Source organism: Seriola lalandi, unplaced genomic scaffold (assembly GCF_002814215.2).
Source record: "Seriola lalandi dorsalis isolate HSWRI2012SDOR001 ecotype SW California unplaced genomic scaffold, Sedor1 jcf7180002054973, whole genome shotgun sequence".
Taxonomy (NCBI): Eukaryota; Metazoa; Chordata; class Actinopteri; order Carangiformes; family Carangidae; genus Seriola; species Seriola lalandi.
Window position 1 is genome coordinate 512,719 of NW_019525523.1, and position 18,798 is coordinate 531,516.

General features: G+C 38.4%; 1 protein-coding gene across 2 annotated transcripts; it reads right to left on the reverse strand.

The window, feature by feature from the left end:
* Positions 1–4,441: 4,441 nt before the first annotated feature.
* fbxw11a (F-box and WD repeat domain containing 11a) lies at positions 4,442–18,769 on the reverse strand. 2 transcript variants are annotated; one of them, XM_023396191.2, is made up of 13 exons: positions 18,638–18,769; positions 14,093–14,161; positions 12,853–13,072; positions 12,190–12,376; positions 11,833–11,923; positions 11,010–11,147; positions 9,635–9,753; positions 7,855–8,104; positions 7,299–7,417; positions 6,838–6,948; positions 6,675–6,753; positions 5,889–6,053; positions 4,442–5,775 (listed from the first exon to the last, which is right to left on the reverse strand). In XM_023396191.2, the coding sequence occupies exons 1-12, from the start codon at positions 18,674–18,676 to the stop codon at positions 5,892–5,894; spliced, it is 1,584 nt and encodes a 527-aa protein (XP_023251959.1). In that variant the 5' UTR covers positions 18,677–18,769; the 3' UTR covers positions 4,442–5,775; positions 5,889–5,891. The 2 variants fall into 2 exon arrangements, with proteins under 2 accessions (XP_023251959.1, XP_087027162.1); XM_087171036.1 differs by lacking the exon at positions 18,638–18,769 and adding an exon at positions 18,177–18,408.
* Positions 18,770–18,798: the final 29 nt, after the last annotated feature.

Here is an 18,798-nt window from a genome sequence, read left to right on the forward strand (position 1 = left end):
ACGACATAGTATTGTAAGGTATAAAAAAGGTCATAATGTAGTGAAGCATGAAAATGTCATAGGATAGTGTGTCATAATAACGACATAGTATAGTAAGGCATAAAAAACGTCATAGTAACACGATAGTATAGTAAGGCATAAAAACTCATAGTATAGTACCGCAAAAAAACATCATAGTAACAAGATAGTTTAGTAAGGCATTTAAAGTCATAGTATAGTACCGCACAAAAACGTCATAGCATAGTAAGTCATAAAAATGAAATAGTATAGTAAGTATTAAAAACAACCTAGTATAATGAGGTATAAAAAACTTCATATTACAGTAAGGCATAAAAACGTCATAGTAAAGTAAGTCATAAAAATGACATAGTATAGTAAGGCATAAAAAACTTCATACTACAGTAAGGCATTAGAACGTCATATTATAGCAAAACATAAAAAACGAAATAGTATAGTAAGTATAAAAAATTATATGGTATAGTAAGGTATAAAAAACTTCACATTACAGTCAGGCATAAAAACGTCATAGCATAGTAAGTCATAAAAATGTCATAGTATAGAAAAAGCATAAAAAACAACATAGCAAAATATGTCATAAAAACAACATAGTATAGTAAGGTATGAAAGAACATCATAGAAGGGTAATTAATAAAAACGTCATAGTATAGTAAGTAATAAAAACGTCATATAACAGTGAGGCTGAAACGTCATAGTAACGAAACTGAATAACAAGGCATATAAAAGGTCGTAATATAGTAAAGCTTTAAAACGTCATAATATAGTATGTACTAAAGACGACCTAGTATAGTAAGGCATAACAACATCATCGTATTGCAAGTCATAGAACCAACGTACTATAGTAAGTAAAAAAAACAACATAGTATAGTAAGGCATAAAAAGGGCATAATATAGTGAGGCATGAAAATGTCATAGTATAGTGAGTCATAAAAACGACATTATAGTAAGATATAAGAAGTCATAGTATAGTACTGCACAAACACGTCATAGCATAGTAAGTCATAAAAATGTCATAATATAGCAAGGAATAAAAAATGACATAGCTTATGTCATAAAAAGACATAGTATGGTTAAGTATAAAATAACGTCATAGTATAGTAAGTCATAAAAACGTCATCATATATCAAATCATAGAACCGACATAGTATAGTAAGTAATAAAAAAGACATAGCATAATAAGGCATAAAAACGTCATAGTATAGAAAGGTATAAAAACGTCATAGTATATCAAGGAACAAAAACGACAGTATATTAAGGCATAAAAAAACCTCATATTGTAGAAAAGCATAAAAAGTCATAGTATAGTAAGTCATAAGTACGTTCTAGTATAGTAAGTAATAAAACGATCTACAATAGTATGGCATAAAATCGTCATAGTAATGCCATAGCATAGTAAGGCATAAAAAGTTGTAGATTAAGTTATAAAAACGTCATAAAAACGTCATAGTACCAACATAATATAGTAAGTCATAAGAACTTCATAGTATAAAGCGACAAAAAAACGTCATGGAATAGTAAATCATAAAAAAGTCACAGTATAATAAGTCATACAAACAACATAATATAGTATGTCACAAAAACGAAGTAGTATAGTAAGGCTTAAACATTCATATTATAGTAAGTCATAAAAATACCAGAGTATAGCAAGTCCTAAAAAGGTCATAGTACATTAAGTCATAAAAATGTCATAGTATAGTAAGGTATAAAACGTCATCTTATTGTAAGTCATAGAACCAACATAGTAAAGTAAGGAATAAAAACGATATAGTTCAGTAAGGAATAAAAAAAAAATGTCATCGTATTGTAAGTCATAGAACCAACATAGCACAGTAAGGAATAAAAACGATATAGTTCAGTAAGGAATAAAAAAAACGTCATAGTATAGTAAGTCATAAAAACTTCATAGTATACTCAAGCATGAAAACGCCATAGTATTCAAGTCATAAAAACATCAACGTATATTAAGGCATAAAAACGTAACAGTATAGTATGTCATACAAACTACATAATATAGTATGTCACAAAAATTAAATAGTATAATAAATCATAAAAACCACATAGTATATTAAGGTTTAAAAACAACATAGTAAGGCATAAAAAATGTCGTAGTATAGTAAGGTATAGTAAACGTCATAGTACCAACATAGTATAGTAAATCATAAAAATAACAGAGTATAGCAAGTCCTAAAAAGGTCATAGTATAGCAACTCATAAAAACGTCATAGTACATTAAGTCATAAAAATGTCATAGTATAGAAAGGTATAAAAACGTCATAGTATATTAAGGCATAAAAAAAACCTCATATTAAAGTAAGGCATAAAAAGTCATAGTACAGTAAGTCATAAAACGATCTAGAATAGTATAGCATAAAAAACTTCATATTATATTATGGCAGAAAAACGTCATAGTAATGACATAGCATAGTAAGGCATAAAAAGTTGTAGATTATGTTATAAAGACGTCTTAGTACCAACATAGTATAGTAAGTCATAAAAACTTCATAGTATAAGGCAGCATAAAAACATCATAGTACCAATATAATATAGTAAGTTATAAAAACTTCATAGTATAAGGCGGCATAAAAAACGTCATAATATAGTAACGCACATTAATGTCATAGCATAGTAATTCATATAAACGTATATATATATATATATAGTATATTAAGGCTTTAAAATTCGTATTATAGTAAGTCAAAAAAGTTGTATTTTAAGTTATAAAAATACTTAGTACCAACATAGTATAGTAAGTCATAAAAACTCCATAGTATAAGGCGGCATAAAAACGTCATAGTATAGTATGTCAAAAATCCGAAATAGTATAGTAAGTACTAAAAACAACCTAGTATAGCAATGCATAAAAAATGTCATATTACAGTAAGGCATAAAAATTACAGTAAGGCAAAAAAATGACACTGTAAAGTAAGTCATAAAAATGATATAGCATAATAAGTCATAAAAACGTCAAATTATAGTAAGTCATAAAAACGTCATAGTATGGTAATTCGTAAAAACGACATATTACAGTAAGGCATAAAAAACAACATAGTATAGCAAGTCAGAAAAACGTAATAATATATGTGACAAAATACGTCATTGTATTGCAAGTCATAGAACCGACATAATATGGGATAAAAACGTCATAGTATGATAAATCAAAAAAAGGTCAAAGTATCAAGATAGTATAGTAAGTCATAAAAACGTCCTCATATTGAAAGTCATAGAACCGACATAGTATGGCATAAAAATATCATTGTATGATAAGTCATAAAAACGTCATAGTACCAATATAGTAAATCATAAAAACGTCATCGTCACCGACATAGTACAGTAAGTCTTAAAAACGTAATAGTATAGTAAGGCATAAAGACGTCATAGTACTTTAAGTCACATAAAAACGACATAGTACAGTAAGGCATAAAAACGTCAAATTACAGTAAGTCTTAAAAACGTCATAGTATATTAAGTCATAAAAACATCAAAGCATAATAAGGCATAAAAGTGTCACAGTGTAGTAGTCATAAAAACGACATAGTATAGTAAGTCATAAAAACGTCATGGTATATTAGGTCATAAAAATGAAATAGTATAGTAAGCAATAAAAACAACATAGTATATTAAGGTTTAAAATTTCAGATTATAGTAAGGCATAAAAACGCCATAATAAATAAAGTCATAAAATCATCAAAGTATAATAAGGCATCAAAACGTAAAAGTATAGTAAGGCATAACGTTATAGTATAGTCAGTCATAACAACGACATAGTATAGTTGGCCATAAAAACTAAATAGTATAGTAAGTAATAAAAATGAACTAGTAAATCAATGCATAAAAATGTTATAGTGACCGAAATGGAGAACAATACATAGTTAGCTATACATAGCTAGAATGACATACACAGGGATGCGAATAACCAGGTTTCACATGCTCCATTTCAGCATAAAATCCCAAATATGGTAAAAAAAAAAAACTAGGATAAGACTCAAAACCAGAGGTTTTTATGGTAAGTATGAACGTTCTTGCTTGACCTTGGAAACAGGAATTTTACAAAAAAAAAAATATTTACATAAGTACACTTTCCATGCGTTTTCATTGAGCTTTCGATTACATCTTCCTCCATCTTCTTAAGCAGTTGTAGTTTGCTCAGTTAACTCCTTGCCTGTTGAGTTGGTCAACCAATGGTCCAGAAAATTGCAGAAACTCGATCTTGAGTTAAGAATTTGTTGTGTCAAGTGTTTTTTGTCAACTAGCACCAATAACCATCTAAATTCTTTCTTTCCTGCTCGTTTTATGAAGTAAAAAAGGAACAGACTTAAGTTCTACTGTGTGTTCTACACTCTACTACTACATGTCAGATAGAAATTCAGGACAAATCCACCCACACATACACACAGACAAGAACAGACAGACAATTAGACACTCATTCATGTTACAGTTGGCTCAACACTCCACCACTGTCAAGTACTTTATTCACAATAAGGTCATTTTCTTCTTTAAAAAATCATTTTTAATATACAACACAATTTTTGACAAGACAACTCCGTTTACAGCTAAATTTGAGCTCTTGAGTTCCAGCTTCTCTCATAACCAAAGCAAGCACGTAGTTGATGGGGGAGAGAAAGATGGAGTGAAAGGGACAGATGAACAAGGGTCAAAGTTAGAAGAAAGAATGAGGAAAAAGACAGTGAAAGAGAGAGAGGGAAAGAGAAAGAGGACTACGCTTAGTATGATTTTTGTACTAAGAACCAAAATACTCAAATAAAATTAGAAAATAACAGTAATAAAAAACAGTAAGAAAGTAAGAGTTAAAGAGAAAAAAAAAAAAAAAAAAAAAAAAAAGCAGAGGTGTACCAGGACGCTGTATCCAAGGCAACCTCACATGCATGTCTGTCTGACGCTTCTGCTCTGTTCTGCCGTTTCACAAGTCCACATACACAAACACACACTCATGCAAACTTGAGTGTGTGAGCCCCCCGTATTCCAAGCGAGTGTGCATCTCTGGGGGTTAGAGGGGAGGGAGCAAGGGAGGGGGGCGGGGTGGAGAGAGAGACAGGGCGAAGTGAGAGGGAGTGAGAGGGAGCAGGGAAGTCATCCCCGACACATTTCTCCCTCATTCACTCCCTCAATCTCCCATCCTTCCCTCCTTTCCTAGAGCTGAGTAAAGAGTCTCTGTCTCCCGCATCACAGCTCCGGTCATCCTCTGTCCAACTGTGCCACTGTGTGTCTGTTTGTGTGTGTGTGTGTGTCTGTGTGTGTGTGTATATATATGTGTGTAATATATATAAATATATATCTATAAGCGATTCCATATCTGTGGGAACCTGTTTTGGCAGGTGTTGAAAACTGAGGAGCAGAAGCTGCTTTAAGTTTCTATCAAGGGGACAAAGGGGAGCTTGTGACTTATATAAGATCTACGTTAATACTGTCATTAGTGTACTTTACAAACATAAATTAAGAGTAGAAGGTGAACTTCTTGGGAGAGTTGCGTTGGTTCTGTAGTAGGGCATCTTGATCAGTGTTGACCTGTGTGTCTGTGCGTGTCTGTGTGTACATGTCACGGTACTGGCAGGCAATGGGCACAAGCTTAAGAGTCTGTCAGAACGGGCAGGGAGGTGGAGGTGGCGGGGGCAGGGTGGGAGGTGGACAGAGAGATGACGAGGAGGAAAGAGAAGAGATGGGCTCCTTTCCATGATGGACGCACCCATCAGTCAATCAGCCCTGGGCTCCTCCAAGGAAGGGTGCGGTGGATGGCGCCACCTAGGGAAAAGAAAAGTTACACAAAAACTTAGCAAACACATTGCCTGGATATGATTCTCTGAACTGTTTATCAGCGAAGAGAGAGTTTGTGTGTGTTTGTGTGTAGCTTGTACCTGCTATCTAGAAATGTAAGTGTAGGTGCGGGAGGGAGACCGTCCCTCTGACTGGCCGTTGGTCGAGACGTTCAGGAAGTCCCAGATCAGAATGGTGTCGTCATGAGAACTGCTGATGATCTGAAACTCATCGAACTGGAGACGGAACACACGGCCAGAGTGCTCCTGAAAACACACAACACATTAGGAAATTATGTTTACATATTGTGTGCATACAAGCAGAACATGGACTCTAAAACATGGATGTATGTGATGTCACCATCGCAGCTGAAAGTGCAGGTTAACCAACCAGGGTAAAACTGTTAGTGTTAGCTGTGACTGTTAGTGAACTTGTGAGTTCAGTTCTGTTTTGCTGCCAACACAGTGCTGTTTTTACAGGACCACATCCCCTCCAACACAACAACCACAAATAAATTCTCAAAGTTTGGCAAATGCTGGATTTCCCCCATAATTTCATGTGAAAAGACAGGGTTTAATGTTGTATTAGAGAGAATTACAGAAAAACTACCAACTGAGTGATCACCTCTTTCATATCTCCTAAATGACCCTCACAATCGGCAACAAGATACACGAGTGAAATTAACCGTTACCGGCAGTTAAAACCAATGTGAAAATCACTATGTATTTTGAGAGAAGTTTCAAGTTTGAATTTTTAAAAATCCTTTATAGCTGAGATTCTTTTAAGCCGACATCTAAATTCCTTGAGAAATACAGTGGTTTAAAGACACTTGTGCATTAGCTCCATCAGTTAGCCATGTGGCAACACATTAAATCAATGGTGCTCACCACTAGAGTGCGCAGACATAATGTGCTGGCGGGGGCTCGTGGGTCGAGGGCTGCCTGCAGGTCCCACACCTTGATCTTACTGCAGAGAGAAACATTGAAAGGACAGAATGTCAGGAACAGATTGAGTCTCTGTGCACAAAACCGTGTGTGTGTTTACACTCACCCGTCGTAGGCGCCGCTGACAATCCTCTTGTTGTCGAAGCGAATGCAGCGCACCAACTCCTCATGACCTTCCAGCACTCGCAAACATGCCCCGCATTCTATGTCCCATAACCTGCAGAAAAGAAAAGCCTTAGTGCACAAACACACAGTACATAGTACACAGTAATCATAGCTCAAGTATGATTTCAAACGACACTTCACTGTTGGATTATTCTTCTGGCCAACTACATTTTTATGATAGATTGTGTTTTTAGCCTCATCAGTGTTTGGGTAAGAGATCCAAATTGATGTTACAACAGTGAATAAAGTGCCAATCCTTGTTCAATTGATTTCAACAATGTACATTTTAATATTTCAATATACAATCCATAAATATCGTTAGCAGACAGCAAACACTAAAGGCTCCAACAAAAACAACTTGGTTGAAATTTGCTAGTTTATGCCTAAGTCTCATACACGTACCGGATTGTGTTGTCAGATGAGCCACTGACCACTAGACGATCTCTGTACTGTAGACAGGCAATACCCCGCTTATGACCATTTAGAGTGCGCACAAACTCACAGGTGCTGGTGCTCCATACCTACAGAGTCAGGGTATTACAGACAGCTTTGTAAAACAATGACCATTATTTAATGAGATTAGTACAGCTTAACAAACAAACAAACCAAAACACTCACTGGCTGGATTTGAAGCTAGAGAGCAAATCTGACATCTAGTTTCATTTAGAGTATCTTATAAGTAAATATCAAAAATTTTCTAATGTCCACCTTTGATTTGTTTCCCCTCAATCTTTCACATTGCAAGTTGCTATCTTTCTTTTCAGGCATTCACAAATTCGCCAATAGCTGTAGAATACAGAAAAACTAATAAGAAACAATGTCTAGTCTAAAAACTGTGAATTTGGAAAAAACCCTCCATGTGCTACGGTTTTCAGTAGATAATGATATATAATAAAACCTACGCTGCAGCAACTATCAGAGACATATTTCTAGTAATCAAGTCCTTAGCCGTTGTTACCTTGATGGTGCGGTCCCCCGAGGCGGACACAATGTATTTGTCGTCAAAGTCGACCACGTTGACCGCAGCCCGGTGTCCCACCAGGACCCGACGTAGGCTGATGTCAGTGGGTGAGGCCATGTCCCAGACTGCAATTGAACGGTCCTTGGAGCAGGTGACCATCAAGCCATTGGCGAAGCGAAGGTGAAGAACTGCCTCATTGTGGTGAATCAGTGTGTTCAGTACCTCACCCGTCATTACCTCCCACACCCTGTAGAGGAAGAGAGATGGCAGGAGAGGGGCAGAGTGAAACAGGAGGAAGTAAAAACAGAGGTAGGGAGAGATGGTAGGGTGGTCAATTGATGAGGGCAAAGGTGAGAGAGGGATAAAAAGAAAAAGGTGGAACATGGCAGGAGGGAAAATTATAGATGTGGAATGAGAGGGGGCAGGTGTGAGAAGGAGGGAAGGAATGACAAAGGGGTGAGAAAAGTGGAAAATGATAGGAGTAAGGGGTGGGTAGGAAAGAAAAATGAGAGGGGGGCAGCGGGAAGAGTGGTCAAAATGATAGAAAAGAAGATGCAAAGTGGAAAAGACATGCAATGGGAGTGAAGGAAAAAGGAAAACAATGGAGACATGAAAGAGAATTATGTTTATTAGTTTTACAATGGGGAGTAACTCAGAGTTAGCACGCACACACACGCAGAGGAGTGGCTGTGAAGAATATGTTACTGAACAGCACTGCTGGGCATTGAGAGTCAAATGCAGAACACACTGGAAAAGCTGACAACCAGACCTACAAACAAAGTGCCTGTCAAGCTGTTGCTAAGGAAGTGAAGTCACATTTTCCTTTGATACCGCCCAGTGAGTACGGCTGAAGTGTGAAATAATAAGAGAATTAATGTTGAGCTTCTGTGTGCAGTAGCCAAACAAGTGTCAACATACACGCACAAGCCAGGTCTCTAAATATCTGCAATAAAAACATACCCCACTATCTCTTGTAATGATAGTAAATCTAACTCATGAAATAATAAACTTCAGTGTTTTATATTCCATCTGATATACAGTAAACTGTAAGTAGTATATTTACTGCCTATCTGTGAGGAGCAGCTGTAGATTGGATGTTAACTGATAGTAAAACTGGGGGCTACACAACAGGCTGCATTTTGGGTATTTTGGTCATGACTGTGTGAAAAACAGACTATAAGCAGACAGGGTGTGAAATCATAGATGTATGTCTACAACAATAGAATCATATTTTGACAACTGTAATCAATTTGTTGCAATAAGGTAAGGTACGCATATTGTATTTCTCTGTTATTTTTCCAAAATTAATATTGTGCAGTCAACTACACTGACAGCAGAGATCCATGTTAAAGGCAGGTTTTAAAACCTGCTGTTTTTGGTGTCATACAAACAATGCCAGTGGTAGTTTTTTACATTTTGCTATGTGGATGGGCTATTAGGTATATTCTTCATGAATTTCCCCTAGGGGATAAATAAAGTATCATTTATTTATCTATCTATCTATCTATCTATCTATCTATCTATCTATCTATCTATCTATCTATCTATCTATCTATCTATCTACAGATGCAGTCAATTGTGGGTGACACTTGATACTTGACAGTACATTGTGTTCAAGCTGAAAAAAAGTTTAGTAAATAGAAAGAAATGATGGAGTAATCATCCAGACATCCAGCCTAATCCACAATGAATGAATAACAACTTTCTCTTCAGTAATGTAAATCATTTTTATCTTGCTGATTTTATCTTACAGATTGATGTAAGATGTGTCTTGTACCTGACAGTTGAGTCAGAAGACCCAGTGACGATGACCCTCTCATCATACTGCAGACACAACACTGAGCCTGTGTGACCGGTCAGTATTTTCAGACACTCCAGAGACTGCTTATCCCAGATCTGTAAGGAGAAAAGACAGGAACACATTGAAGAGAAATGTGGAAGTGAAGCAGAGATCAACAGAGGAGGACACAGAAAAAAGGAAAAAATAAGTGGTATTGAAAAGGTTGCAGATTTGGGTCAAGCTAAGAATGTGATATTCTTACAGCAGTGTTCATGCACTGTTCATGCCCCATTTCCCCAGTGCTGTTCTGAGCTCTGTGTGTTTATGTGCGCGCGTGAAAGAGAGCCAATCAGCTCTTCTCTGGGTGCGCGTAAGCCTGCTCAAGAACAATAAGACAAATCCACTCTTCTCCTCCCTCTACCTCCCCTCCTCTTCATCATCATCATCTTCTTCTCTTCTCCCAGGCCAAGCAGATAAGTGGAACACACAACGGGTCTGGAGCTGAGCCCTTTTATCCTATAATTCACTTGTGTTATGTCTCAGTGTCTGCTGGTTTAGCTCAGCGCCATAGACAATAAGATGATAAGCCACAGTGAGCCAGAAGAAAAAATTAAATTCATAAACACACACACACACACACACACACACACACACACACACACACACACACACACACACACACACACACACCACTTTTGGCTCTCTCCACTACTGGTGCTTAAATGCACAAATGGGATCAATGTTAATTACTTCTACAAGTCGGTTTGGACCAGTAGGGCAGACTGATACATGCCCACAGAATGTTCTCGCTGCCTCAGCAGCAGGAAACAACAAGTTGTGAAACTTTAAAACTGGCTTCATTTTTATTTCACCTCTAAATCTTTTGACACAAACCAAAATGTCAATCAGGCTCTAATATGGATCAAACTAATCACTCCTGAGAGATTGAGACACTGAGTCATTAAAAAAGATTGACGAAACGGTGGGGCAATACTTTTGTACAACTGTTCCCATTCACTAAATCAGCTGGTCCTGATGAGTTTCATACCCTGCTGCTCTCTGTCGTACAGAACAGGTGCTATCGGCTACAATCCAAGGAAATAAGTATTTGTTTCCAGGAGCTGTCAATGCAGTGCTCCTTCTTATACCCTCCACTTCAATACTGATGACAGGAGTGACTTAACATTAGATCAGAAAGAAATTATGTTTTATGTAATCAAACAATCTTTTATTAAATTGAAAATCCAAGTATCTGCTAATATGTCCACTCTACACACCACATTGTTAGAAAATGGGCCAGTGGGTGGCAGCATGCAGTGGAAAAGATAACAATAAACTGTCCTAGATTTTTTAAACTTTAAAACACACATACCTTGATGGAATTGTCCCTAAGGCCACTGATGATCTTGTCATCGTCGTACTGGAGACAGTAAACCCCTTTACTATTTTCTGAGCGACACTGAATCCTCTGCAAGTTGTGTCTGCCACATCGCCAGTTAGCCTCAATAGTCTGGAGGGAAGAGAGAGAAATAATGAGAAAGACAAATTCAAACACAAACACAGGACACATCTAAAGACAAGACACAAGATGCATTTCAACAAATATAAGATGGAGTCAAATATCATGTAATATAATGTTATTAGGGGGGACAGAAATATGTGAGATCTAACAAGGTGGAAAATGGTCTTGGGATCAATGTAATGAGAATGTAACAACAAGATTATTAACTCAACTTTATCAATTAGCTGTTATCAACATTTTCTGTGTGAATGAAGAAAGGTTTTGTAAACCATTCTGTCTAAAAAAAAAAAAGAAAAAAAAAAAAGAAGCTGCTACACAAGCGTGAATAAACCTTTTAAATATATTAGAACACTTAAATTAGACAATTAAATGTAACATTCCAGTCAAGTTAGTCTATTCACCTTTTAAGGGCAATAAAGAAGTCAAGTGACAGTCAGTGATGCATACCGTATACACCTAAAAGTGTGTTATGTCACTCTCAAATATGAGTCAAGAGCAATCACTTCATTCAGTTATTGTTGTCTTAAAAGACTTCTTACAGCCCCCACAGATGAAAATGTGGCATTTCAACATAAAATATGGTGTAATAATGAAAGCTGTGCAAAGTACTGAAATCTTATATTCTTTATCATTTTCAGTTAATACTAAAATCCATTTAGCTGCTGTGTCTTACCTCTATGTCTTGAATGATCTTGGGATAAAGGGAGTGATAGTAGGAGTTGGGTGGGACTTCTGACGTGCGGTTCTTGAACAGGTATTTCTCCCTAGGGCGAAGAAAAATATGAATGACGGCTGCTTTGTGTCAACTGGAATTTTTTTCACCTATAAATAGACACTCAAGAGCAACAAAATCTAATCTTACTTTCTCTTTCTCAGCCTTTATTCTAATTTAATTAACTAAAGACAAGACTTTTGGAAACAAATAGTCTCTTAACCAGCATCCACTGAGTTTCTGCCATTGTCAGACATTTTTTATATTTATGTAATACAGTAATAGGAGAGCCACCTCTGTGTGTGTGTTAAGTCTCACCACTGGTGTCTCTCTGACAGGCCTTTCCAGAGCGGGTCGGTGCGGACCATGCGTTCGATGAGCTTCTTCCACAGCATACCCTCAGAGATGACCCTCTGCCACTCCTTACACACCAGCTCTGCCGAGCACAGCGAGCGTGCATCCAGGAAAGACAGGATGTTCTCCGCTATGTGATCCAAGCCTTGGGCTAGAGAGAGGGAGAGACGGAGCAGAGTAAATGTTTGCTGCAAAATTAATAGGATTTCATCTGACCTGTTTCTCTTTGCCTACGGCTCATTATTTTGTTTTTGTTTTTTTTTCAAAAATAAGCTGTGAATTTATTGGTATTTATTTCTAATATAAAAAATCCCAAAAGAATCTGAGACAGAAACCTAGGTGAAAATTTTAGGACCACCATTTGTGGTATAAAATCCATTTTGATGCTGCTGTGTTCATTAGATAAGGGCCACATTTATTCTAAACAACAAATTCATCACTTTTGAATGTGCAGACATAAAATCTGGAAGATAATTAGCTTTAAATAATTTCTCTTTTATAAGTGAATAATAAGGGAAATCCGTGATGAATCTTATATGTGTCACACTGTGAAAACACAGACTGAAGAAGGAGCTCATACAGTCGAGTTGTTTGTGCTAAATGTTGCATTTAAATCTGTATTTGTACCTGGCAGCGCAGTGATGAAGTCCCTCTGCAGCATGGGTTTGAGGTAGGAGTTGATGTGGCCGTGCTGGTAGTGGCACATACGGGAGATCAGGCGCTCGACAAACTCCACCTGGTCGGCCTCCGACCACTGGTCAAACAGGGCGATGCAGTGTTCCTTCTCCTTCTCATAGTTTCCCTCTGATGGACGCTTGCGGGACCCCACAACAGGACCATTACTAAGCTATATAGATCAGGGGCACATGCACATTTATTAGACTTTTTTTTTTTTTTTTTTTTAAATAGTAACTTGAAAGATTTATATGAAACAGTCAGTCAAGTGGGGGCACTCTTCTACTCTGGGTATTAAATAGAAACTCATTTGAGCTGTATGCTAAATTTTGTTGCCCAAAATGTTACTTCTGCATGTAGAAAAACATTGGATGGCGGCGTCACCTGTAGCCTGGCGAATATATTTGAAATCTGCCGAGTCAACTCACAGTTACCGCCAGAACAAGGTGTAAATCTTAGATTAGGAATGACTTGAAAAATACAATTTAAATCTAAATCTAGTTACAACAGTGGCACTAACACAATAACACTCAAATAATTTTTCCATTACTGAAGTGAGTGTGTCAGATTAAAATGGGGATCGAAACAGGAGGTTGTTGTGCTGGGCCTTATGACGGTCCCTGTGCAGGATCAAGAGGAGTCTCTTACTGTTGCAGAATTGATTAAGTTACAAGTCAATTTTCATTGCCATGAATTAAAGCTCGTTAAACCACCCCGCAGTGGTGAGGCTTGTGTGTGTTGGAGCAGGAGAAAATAATGCTTCAAAATAAATGTTCATGTCAACAACACTTGTCAACATCAGTGTGTGGTGTTCATCTGAATGGAGGCATGAAGTGATCACGATATCCATGAAAAAAATTAGTGTCACAGTATGTTGTCCAAAATAAATCATATTCAATATTATTTAAATTTTACTTTCTCAAATTTTCAATGATTTTTCATGAAAGTTTTAAACTCTGTATCATCAACCTTTACATGAAGGTTTGCTTGTTTGGGATATTTACCCAAAAGTGAACAGTTCATACATTATGGATTATTCCTGCGTAGCAGATACAGTAATGTTTGAAACACTGTAAATTCAAGTAAAGTGAGCTGCAGATCTCGATTCTTCAGCAAGCTGTGGTCATGGATAAATAAAAGATTCACCCACACATACACACAGCAATGGGAAAAAAAGGATGCGCACACACACCTTGAGAACTGTGTTCTTCTTTGGCGACAAATCGTCCACAAGGTTCTGTGACTCCATCCCTGATGTGTTCTGTAGAAAAAGAACAAAACAAAGAAAAGGTGCAGGTTAGTGTTTTATTCTCTATGTGTCTGTATTAAAAGGCACTGTGAGAGCCAGGGCAGCGGTGTGGATAGCGCTGGACACAAGAGTGCCACAAACACAGCCAAGGAAGGGTAACCATTATGACTTCTGAGGCGTGCACGCACAAACACCCGTGCATACACACACATATGGAGTGAAAAAAACTGAGCACTGCAACAAAAGGAATCTATCTGCTTTCTTGTCTGATGTGGGCTAAGTAGTCTGGGCAGGAAATTAAACTGCAGCATCTTGGGTATGTCACTGGCAGAAGCTCAAGCATGACTGTAATGAAACTCAAGTCAGATACTGGTCTTAAAGCATATACAGAGGACAGAAAAAACTGGGAAGTAACCAGATCCCATCCATTTCTAGCATGACTTAAGTCATACAATGATCTGAGTCCTTTACAAGTGCAAGCTAGGGAAACTTGAATCATTCTAACTACAGGGTTATGGCACAAATCACATAGCACGTATACTCAGTAAGGCAGCAATACTATATTGTTACATACATCATTTCATGCATACGCCACCAACATGGAGACCTGCTATCATCTTTGCTGTCAAATAGTTTCAGTTCTGACTGAGGATACGCTCGACTATTGATGTTAGGAGGCCATCTTCAAACATCATGTTAACATTTTCATCAAACTAGCATGTCCATGAACTATGAAGGCATACACTGCAAACTTTCCAGAAATGAGCAGGAACAGCACGACCGTGTCAGAGCATAACTACATGTGAAACAACAAAAAGGGGCCTAATCATTATTATCATTATCAGTATCATTATTGTTTGCCGGTTCACTTCTATGTGTTGATTATTTCTAACAATGTATATTCCCTTTCACCAGATATGTTCAAACTAATTTGAGGAAATGGGACACACAAAGTCTTTACCTAAGAGAGGATCAATTATATTGCATATCTGAGCCAAGGTCAGTCTTTGAAAATGACTATGTTGGCAAAAAAGCTAGAATACAGGCCTGCCTGTCTATATATTGTAATAGCACATCTGAGGGTGTTTCTCCAGAGGCTCAAGAAATGCCATTGGTGGTCTCTACCGGAGACTTATCTTAAAAATATGATTGCAGAGTTATCTAGATATTCTTTATTATGTAAAACCAAGAGCTGCATGGAGCAACAGCTGCTCCAGGTTGTGCTCATTGCAGTTGTCCATCAAACTGGGTGATGCTGCTACATGTGGAGAGCAAAACCAACAGATAACATTAGTGGTTGCCATTAAAACAACCACACAACCACACAAACAAACAAACAAACGGTCAGGTACCAAGACCAAAGCAGACAGGACAAGAAGCCAAAACGGATTTGTTGGTGATGATGATCATGCAGAGCAGAAGAAGAGAAGGGAGGAGAAATAAAAACAGACAGACCAGGTTTGGCCAAGCAGGCAGGCAAGCAAGCATGTAGCCTCTCAGAGCTTGAAGGAAGACCCCCCACCTCGGCCCTCACACCTCCAGGTAGAAGGGGAGAAAACTTTACTCCTCAATGTGGGGTTATTCTCTGGTACCCCTGCATCCTTCCTCGACTCACACCAAAGTTCTTAGGAAGTAGACTACTATTCAAACTCATCTGAATGTAAAAGTGTGCAGTTTACATTATGGGGCACAATCATTGTTTGACTTTTTATCCGTTCTGAGGCCTGATTTAGATGCAAGAACTGTGATTTGACATGATTATAAAGAAGTGAATTACAGTTTTCAGAGCTAAAAATTCAGTTCAAAACACAGCGAAATTGAGGGCGCACCAGAGAAGAACCTGAGAGCAGTGTGCTTCCAACAGGGAGGAAAGGACAACGGAAGGTGAGGAGGTAGGAGGGTGAGGAGGGGTGAGTGGGTGCTGTCCGCACCAAGGTGGTATGAGGAGTCGTATGGAGTGGGCGAAGAAAAGTGAAGGGTGAGGAGATGGCGAGGGAGGAAGGGAAGGGAGAGGAGTAGGAGCAGCAGAATTAAGAGGAGAGAGGCAGAACCTGGTTGTGAGCCCGGGTGGAGGGGATGCTCTGCAGGCACCTGAGTGCACACAAACTCTCAGCCACCGAGGAGCAGCCCAGCCAGAGAGAGCGAGGCACAGAGCACTGTGTGAAAGAGAGAGAGGAAGGGAGGAAGGGAGGAGGAGAACGAAGTGGACAGGGTGAGGGAGGAGAGAAAGGGAAGAGCGAGAGACCAGAGATGGGAAGTAAAGGAAAAGAGGAGGGGGGGTTGATGAGGGAAGTTGAGGAGGAAACCAAAGGAGGGGAGTGAATGGATGGATCAATGAATGGACAGATGGATGGAAGTGGTGAGGTGTTGGTGAGGAACAGGACAGGTGGTGTGTGGAAAAGTGTAAGAATACAAAAATAATGCATAAATAAGGTTTGGTTTGAAATTGAGAGGAGGTGGGTGTGTAATCATCAAAAGTGAGGAGAGAAGAAGAGGGGAGGAGGTAGTGAGGGGAAAAACCAGTATTAGAGCTACACACACATTGGCACAGTGAGCGCAGGAACACACACTCCTTCACACACAAGATACAGACTGATAAACATACACACAGAAGCATTATTAGACATGAACTGGGTGGGGATAGGTAGAGGAGAGGGGGGGCAATGGGATTAATTGTCAATTATTGTCACTCTTGTTTTGACAGAAAACCCCACCCACTGTTCTGCCATCCCCACTCTCATGAGTGGTTAGTGAATAACACTGGGACAAAAAAAAGAAGAAAAAAAAAGAAAATCAAAAATCAAATTAAATACACGGACACAACCCAAACAAAATTCAAATTTTTCTCAAACCCTGCACCTGTGTATAATATTTCCTCAGATTAAGTGCAGGGAAATAGAGATGAGGTGCAGAATCCATGAGCTAGCCACACAGCATGTCTCTTCATCCTATTTGAACACTTAGATTTTTTTTTCCAACATTGATTTCTTTTATAATATGGCTTTTTAAACTTTTTAATTATTATTATTATTTATCTATTTCGACTTTTAGACCAAATTAATGCTCAACCAATTAAATACCTGGAAACCAGCGCATGTCTTATATTTTATTTATTTTTCTGTTATTTGCTGTTTAAATCTGATGAGCTCTTAAACACTTTAAAGTCTGGCGAGAGTGTAATCTACTGGCTGTTCCATTAGTAATTTATCTCTATACTGGAATTTAGTTTCTCACAGCGATCGCTATTCATGGTCTATAAACATCTGTTGTGCTTGTGAATAGGACCCTTTAGTAAAAATAGGCACGAACCACTCACTCAGGCACGTTTATGTCCCTCAGGATATGTCTGGTCCATATATTCTACTAATCTATCCAGGATATGATTTTCTCAGCATATCTTGGTATTAGGTCTGCATGACAATACCAAGGATTTGTTTGGCTGAGAAACTAAAGGCTGTGCGGTATATCATATATGGGGTATGAATACCGGCCAAACTAAATCTATCGATTTGAAATTTAATTGACAAAATACATTTATGCCTTATCTTAATTGACGTCTTCTTTACGACCACTTTGACCCCTGTAACGTTAATGTTAGCCATTAGTAGGCTAACGTTAGCCTAGCTTGCTAGCATTTCACGGTAGCTAATCATTTCACAAGAAACCTATGTTACTTGTTGACCAAATCTGGCCGTTTACAGAGGAAAACGAAGCCATAGTGATAGTTCATGTTTATAGTTACCGAAAGATCTTCTATCGCCCTGAACAATTGACTGTTTTGGTATGGAAATGGCTGTCATGTATACCTAGCATTTTTAGCATCCTAGCTATTAAGCTAATTGCTACCTCGTTTATGTGAATGAAAAAGCAATACACTTCCTTCTACGCACTTTAAAAATATAAACAGACAAGCACCGCACTACTACAATTTAAGCTACAATCAGTTGTGCTGTGGAAACTATCTGACTGCTCCACACATCTATTACAATCTAGGCTGTCTTACCATAAACTAGATAATATAACATACCCTTAAATTTACGTGGTTCATCGCCTTCTAGCCAGTGTTAGCTGGATGGCTAAGTATCAGACTGGGCCCAGTTAAAGTGGCGCAGCGTCACCGCAGTGAACGCTAACCCGAGAACGCTCGGCTGTCTTCGGCCGACGACTGTACATCAACCTTCTAATTTCCCCGTTGATTACCAATTTAACCCAAAAGAACATATGTTTTACATCTATCAGATGTTAATGTCCAGGTCTTGTTTACCAATCCGACCAGTACGCGGAGCATTCTTAGCAAAATGTATCGATAATTTCAGGCCCTCCCTCTGGTTTCTGGTCCCCCCCACCCCCCTCCTTTCTCTTCCACCTCTCCGGACAAGCCGCCTCAGCCAGTTCCTACCGTCGAACCGAGCCTCGGCGCTTTCCCTAATATAAGACTGATACTGAAACCTTCGGGTGTTCAAGATGCCATATCGAAACGATTCTTACCATCAGTTCCAACGTTTTGTCCTCCATCTCCGGCTCCATGTTGACGATCCCCCCCGAAACTCGCTCTGAAAATGGAAACCCAGCCCTGCGTCGGCGGCCCGCAAATGCAGAGACGTCATTCACTTCGCTCAACCACACGCTCCGGTAGGGCAGTGTCAAAG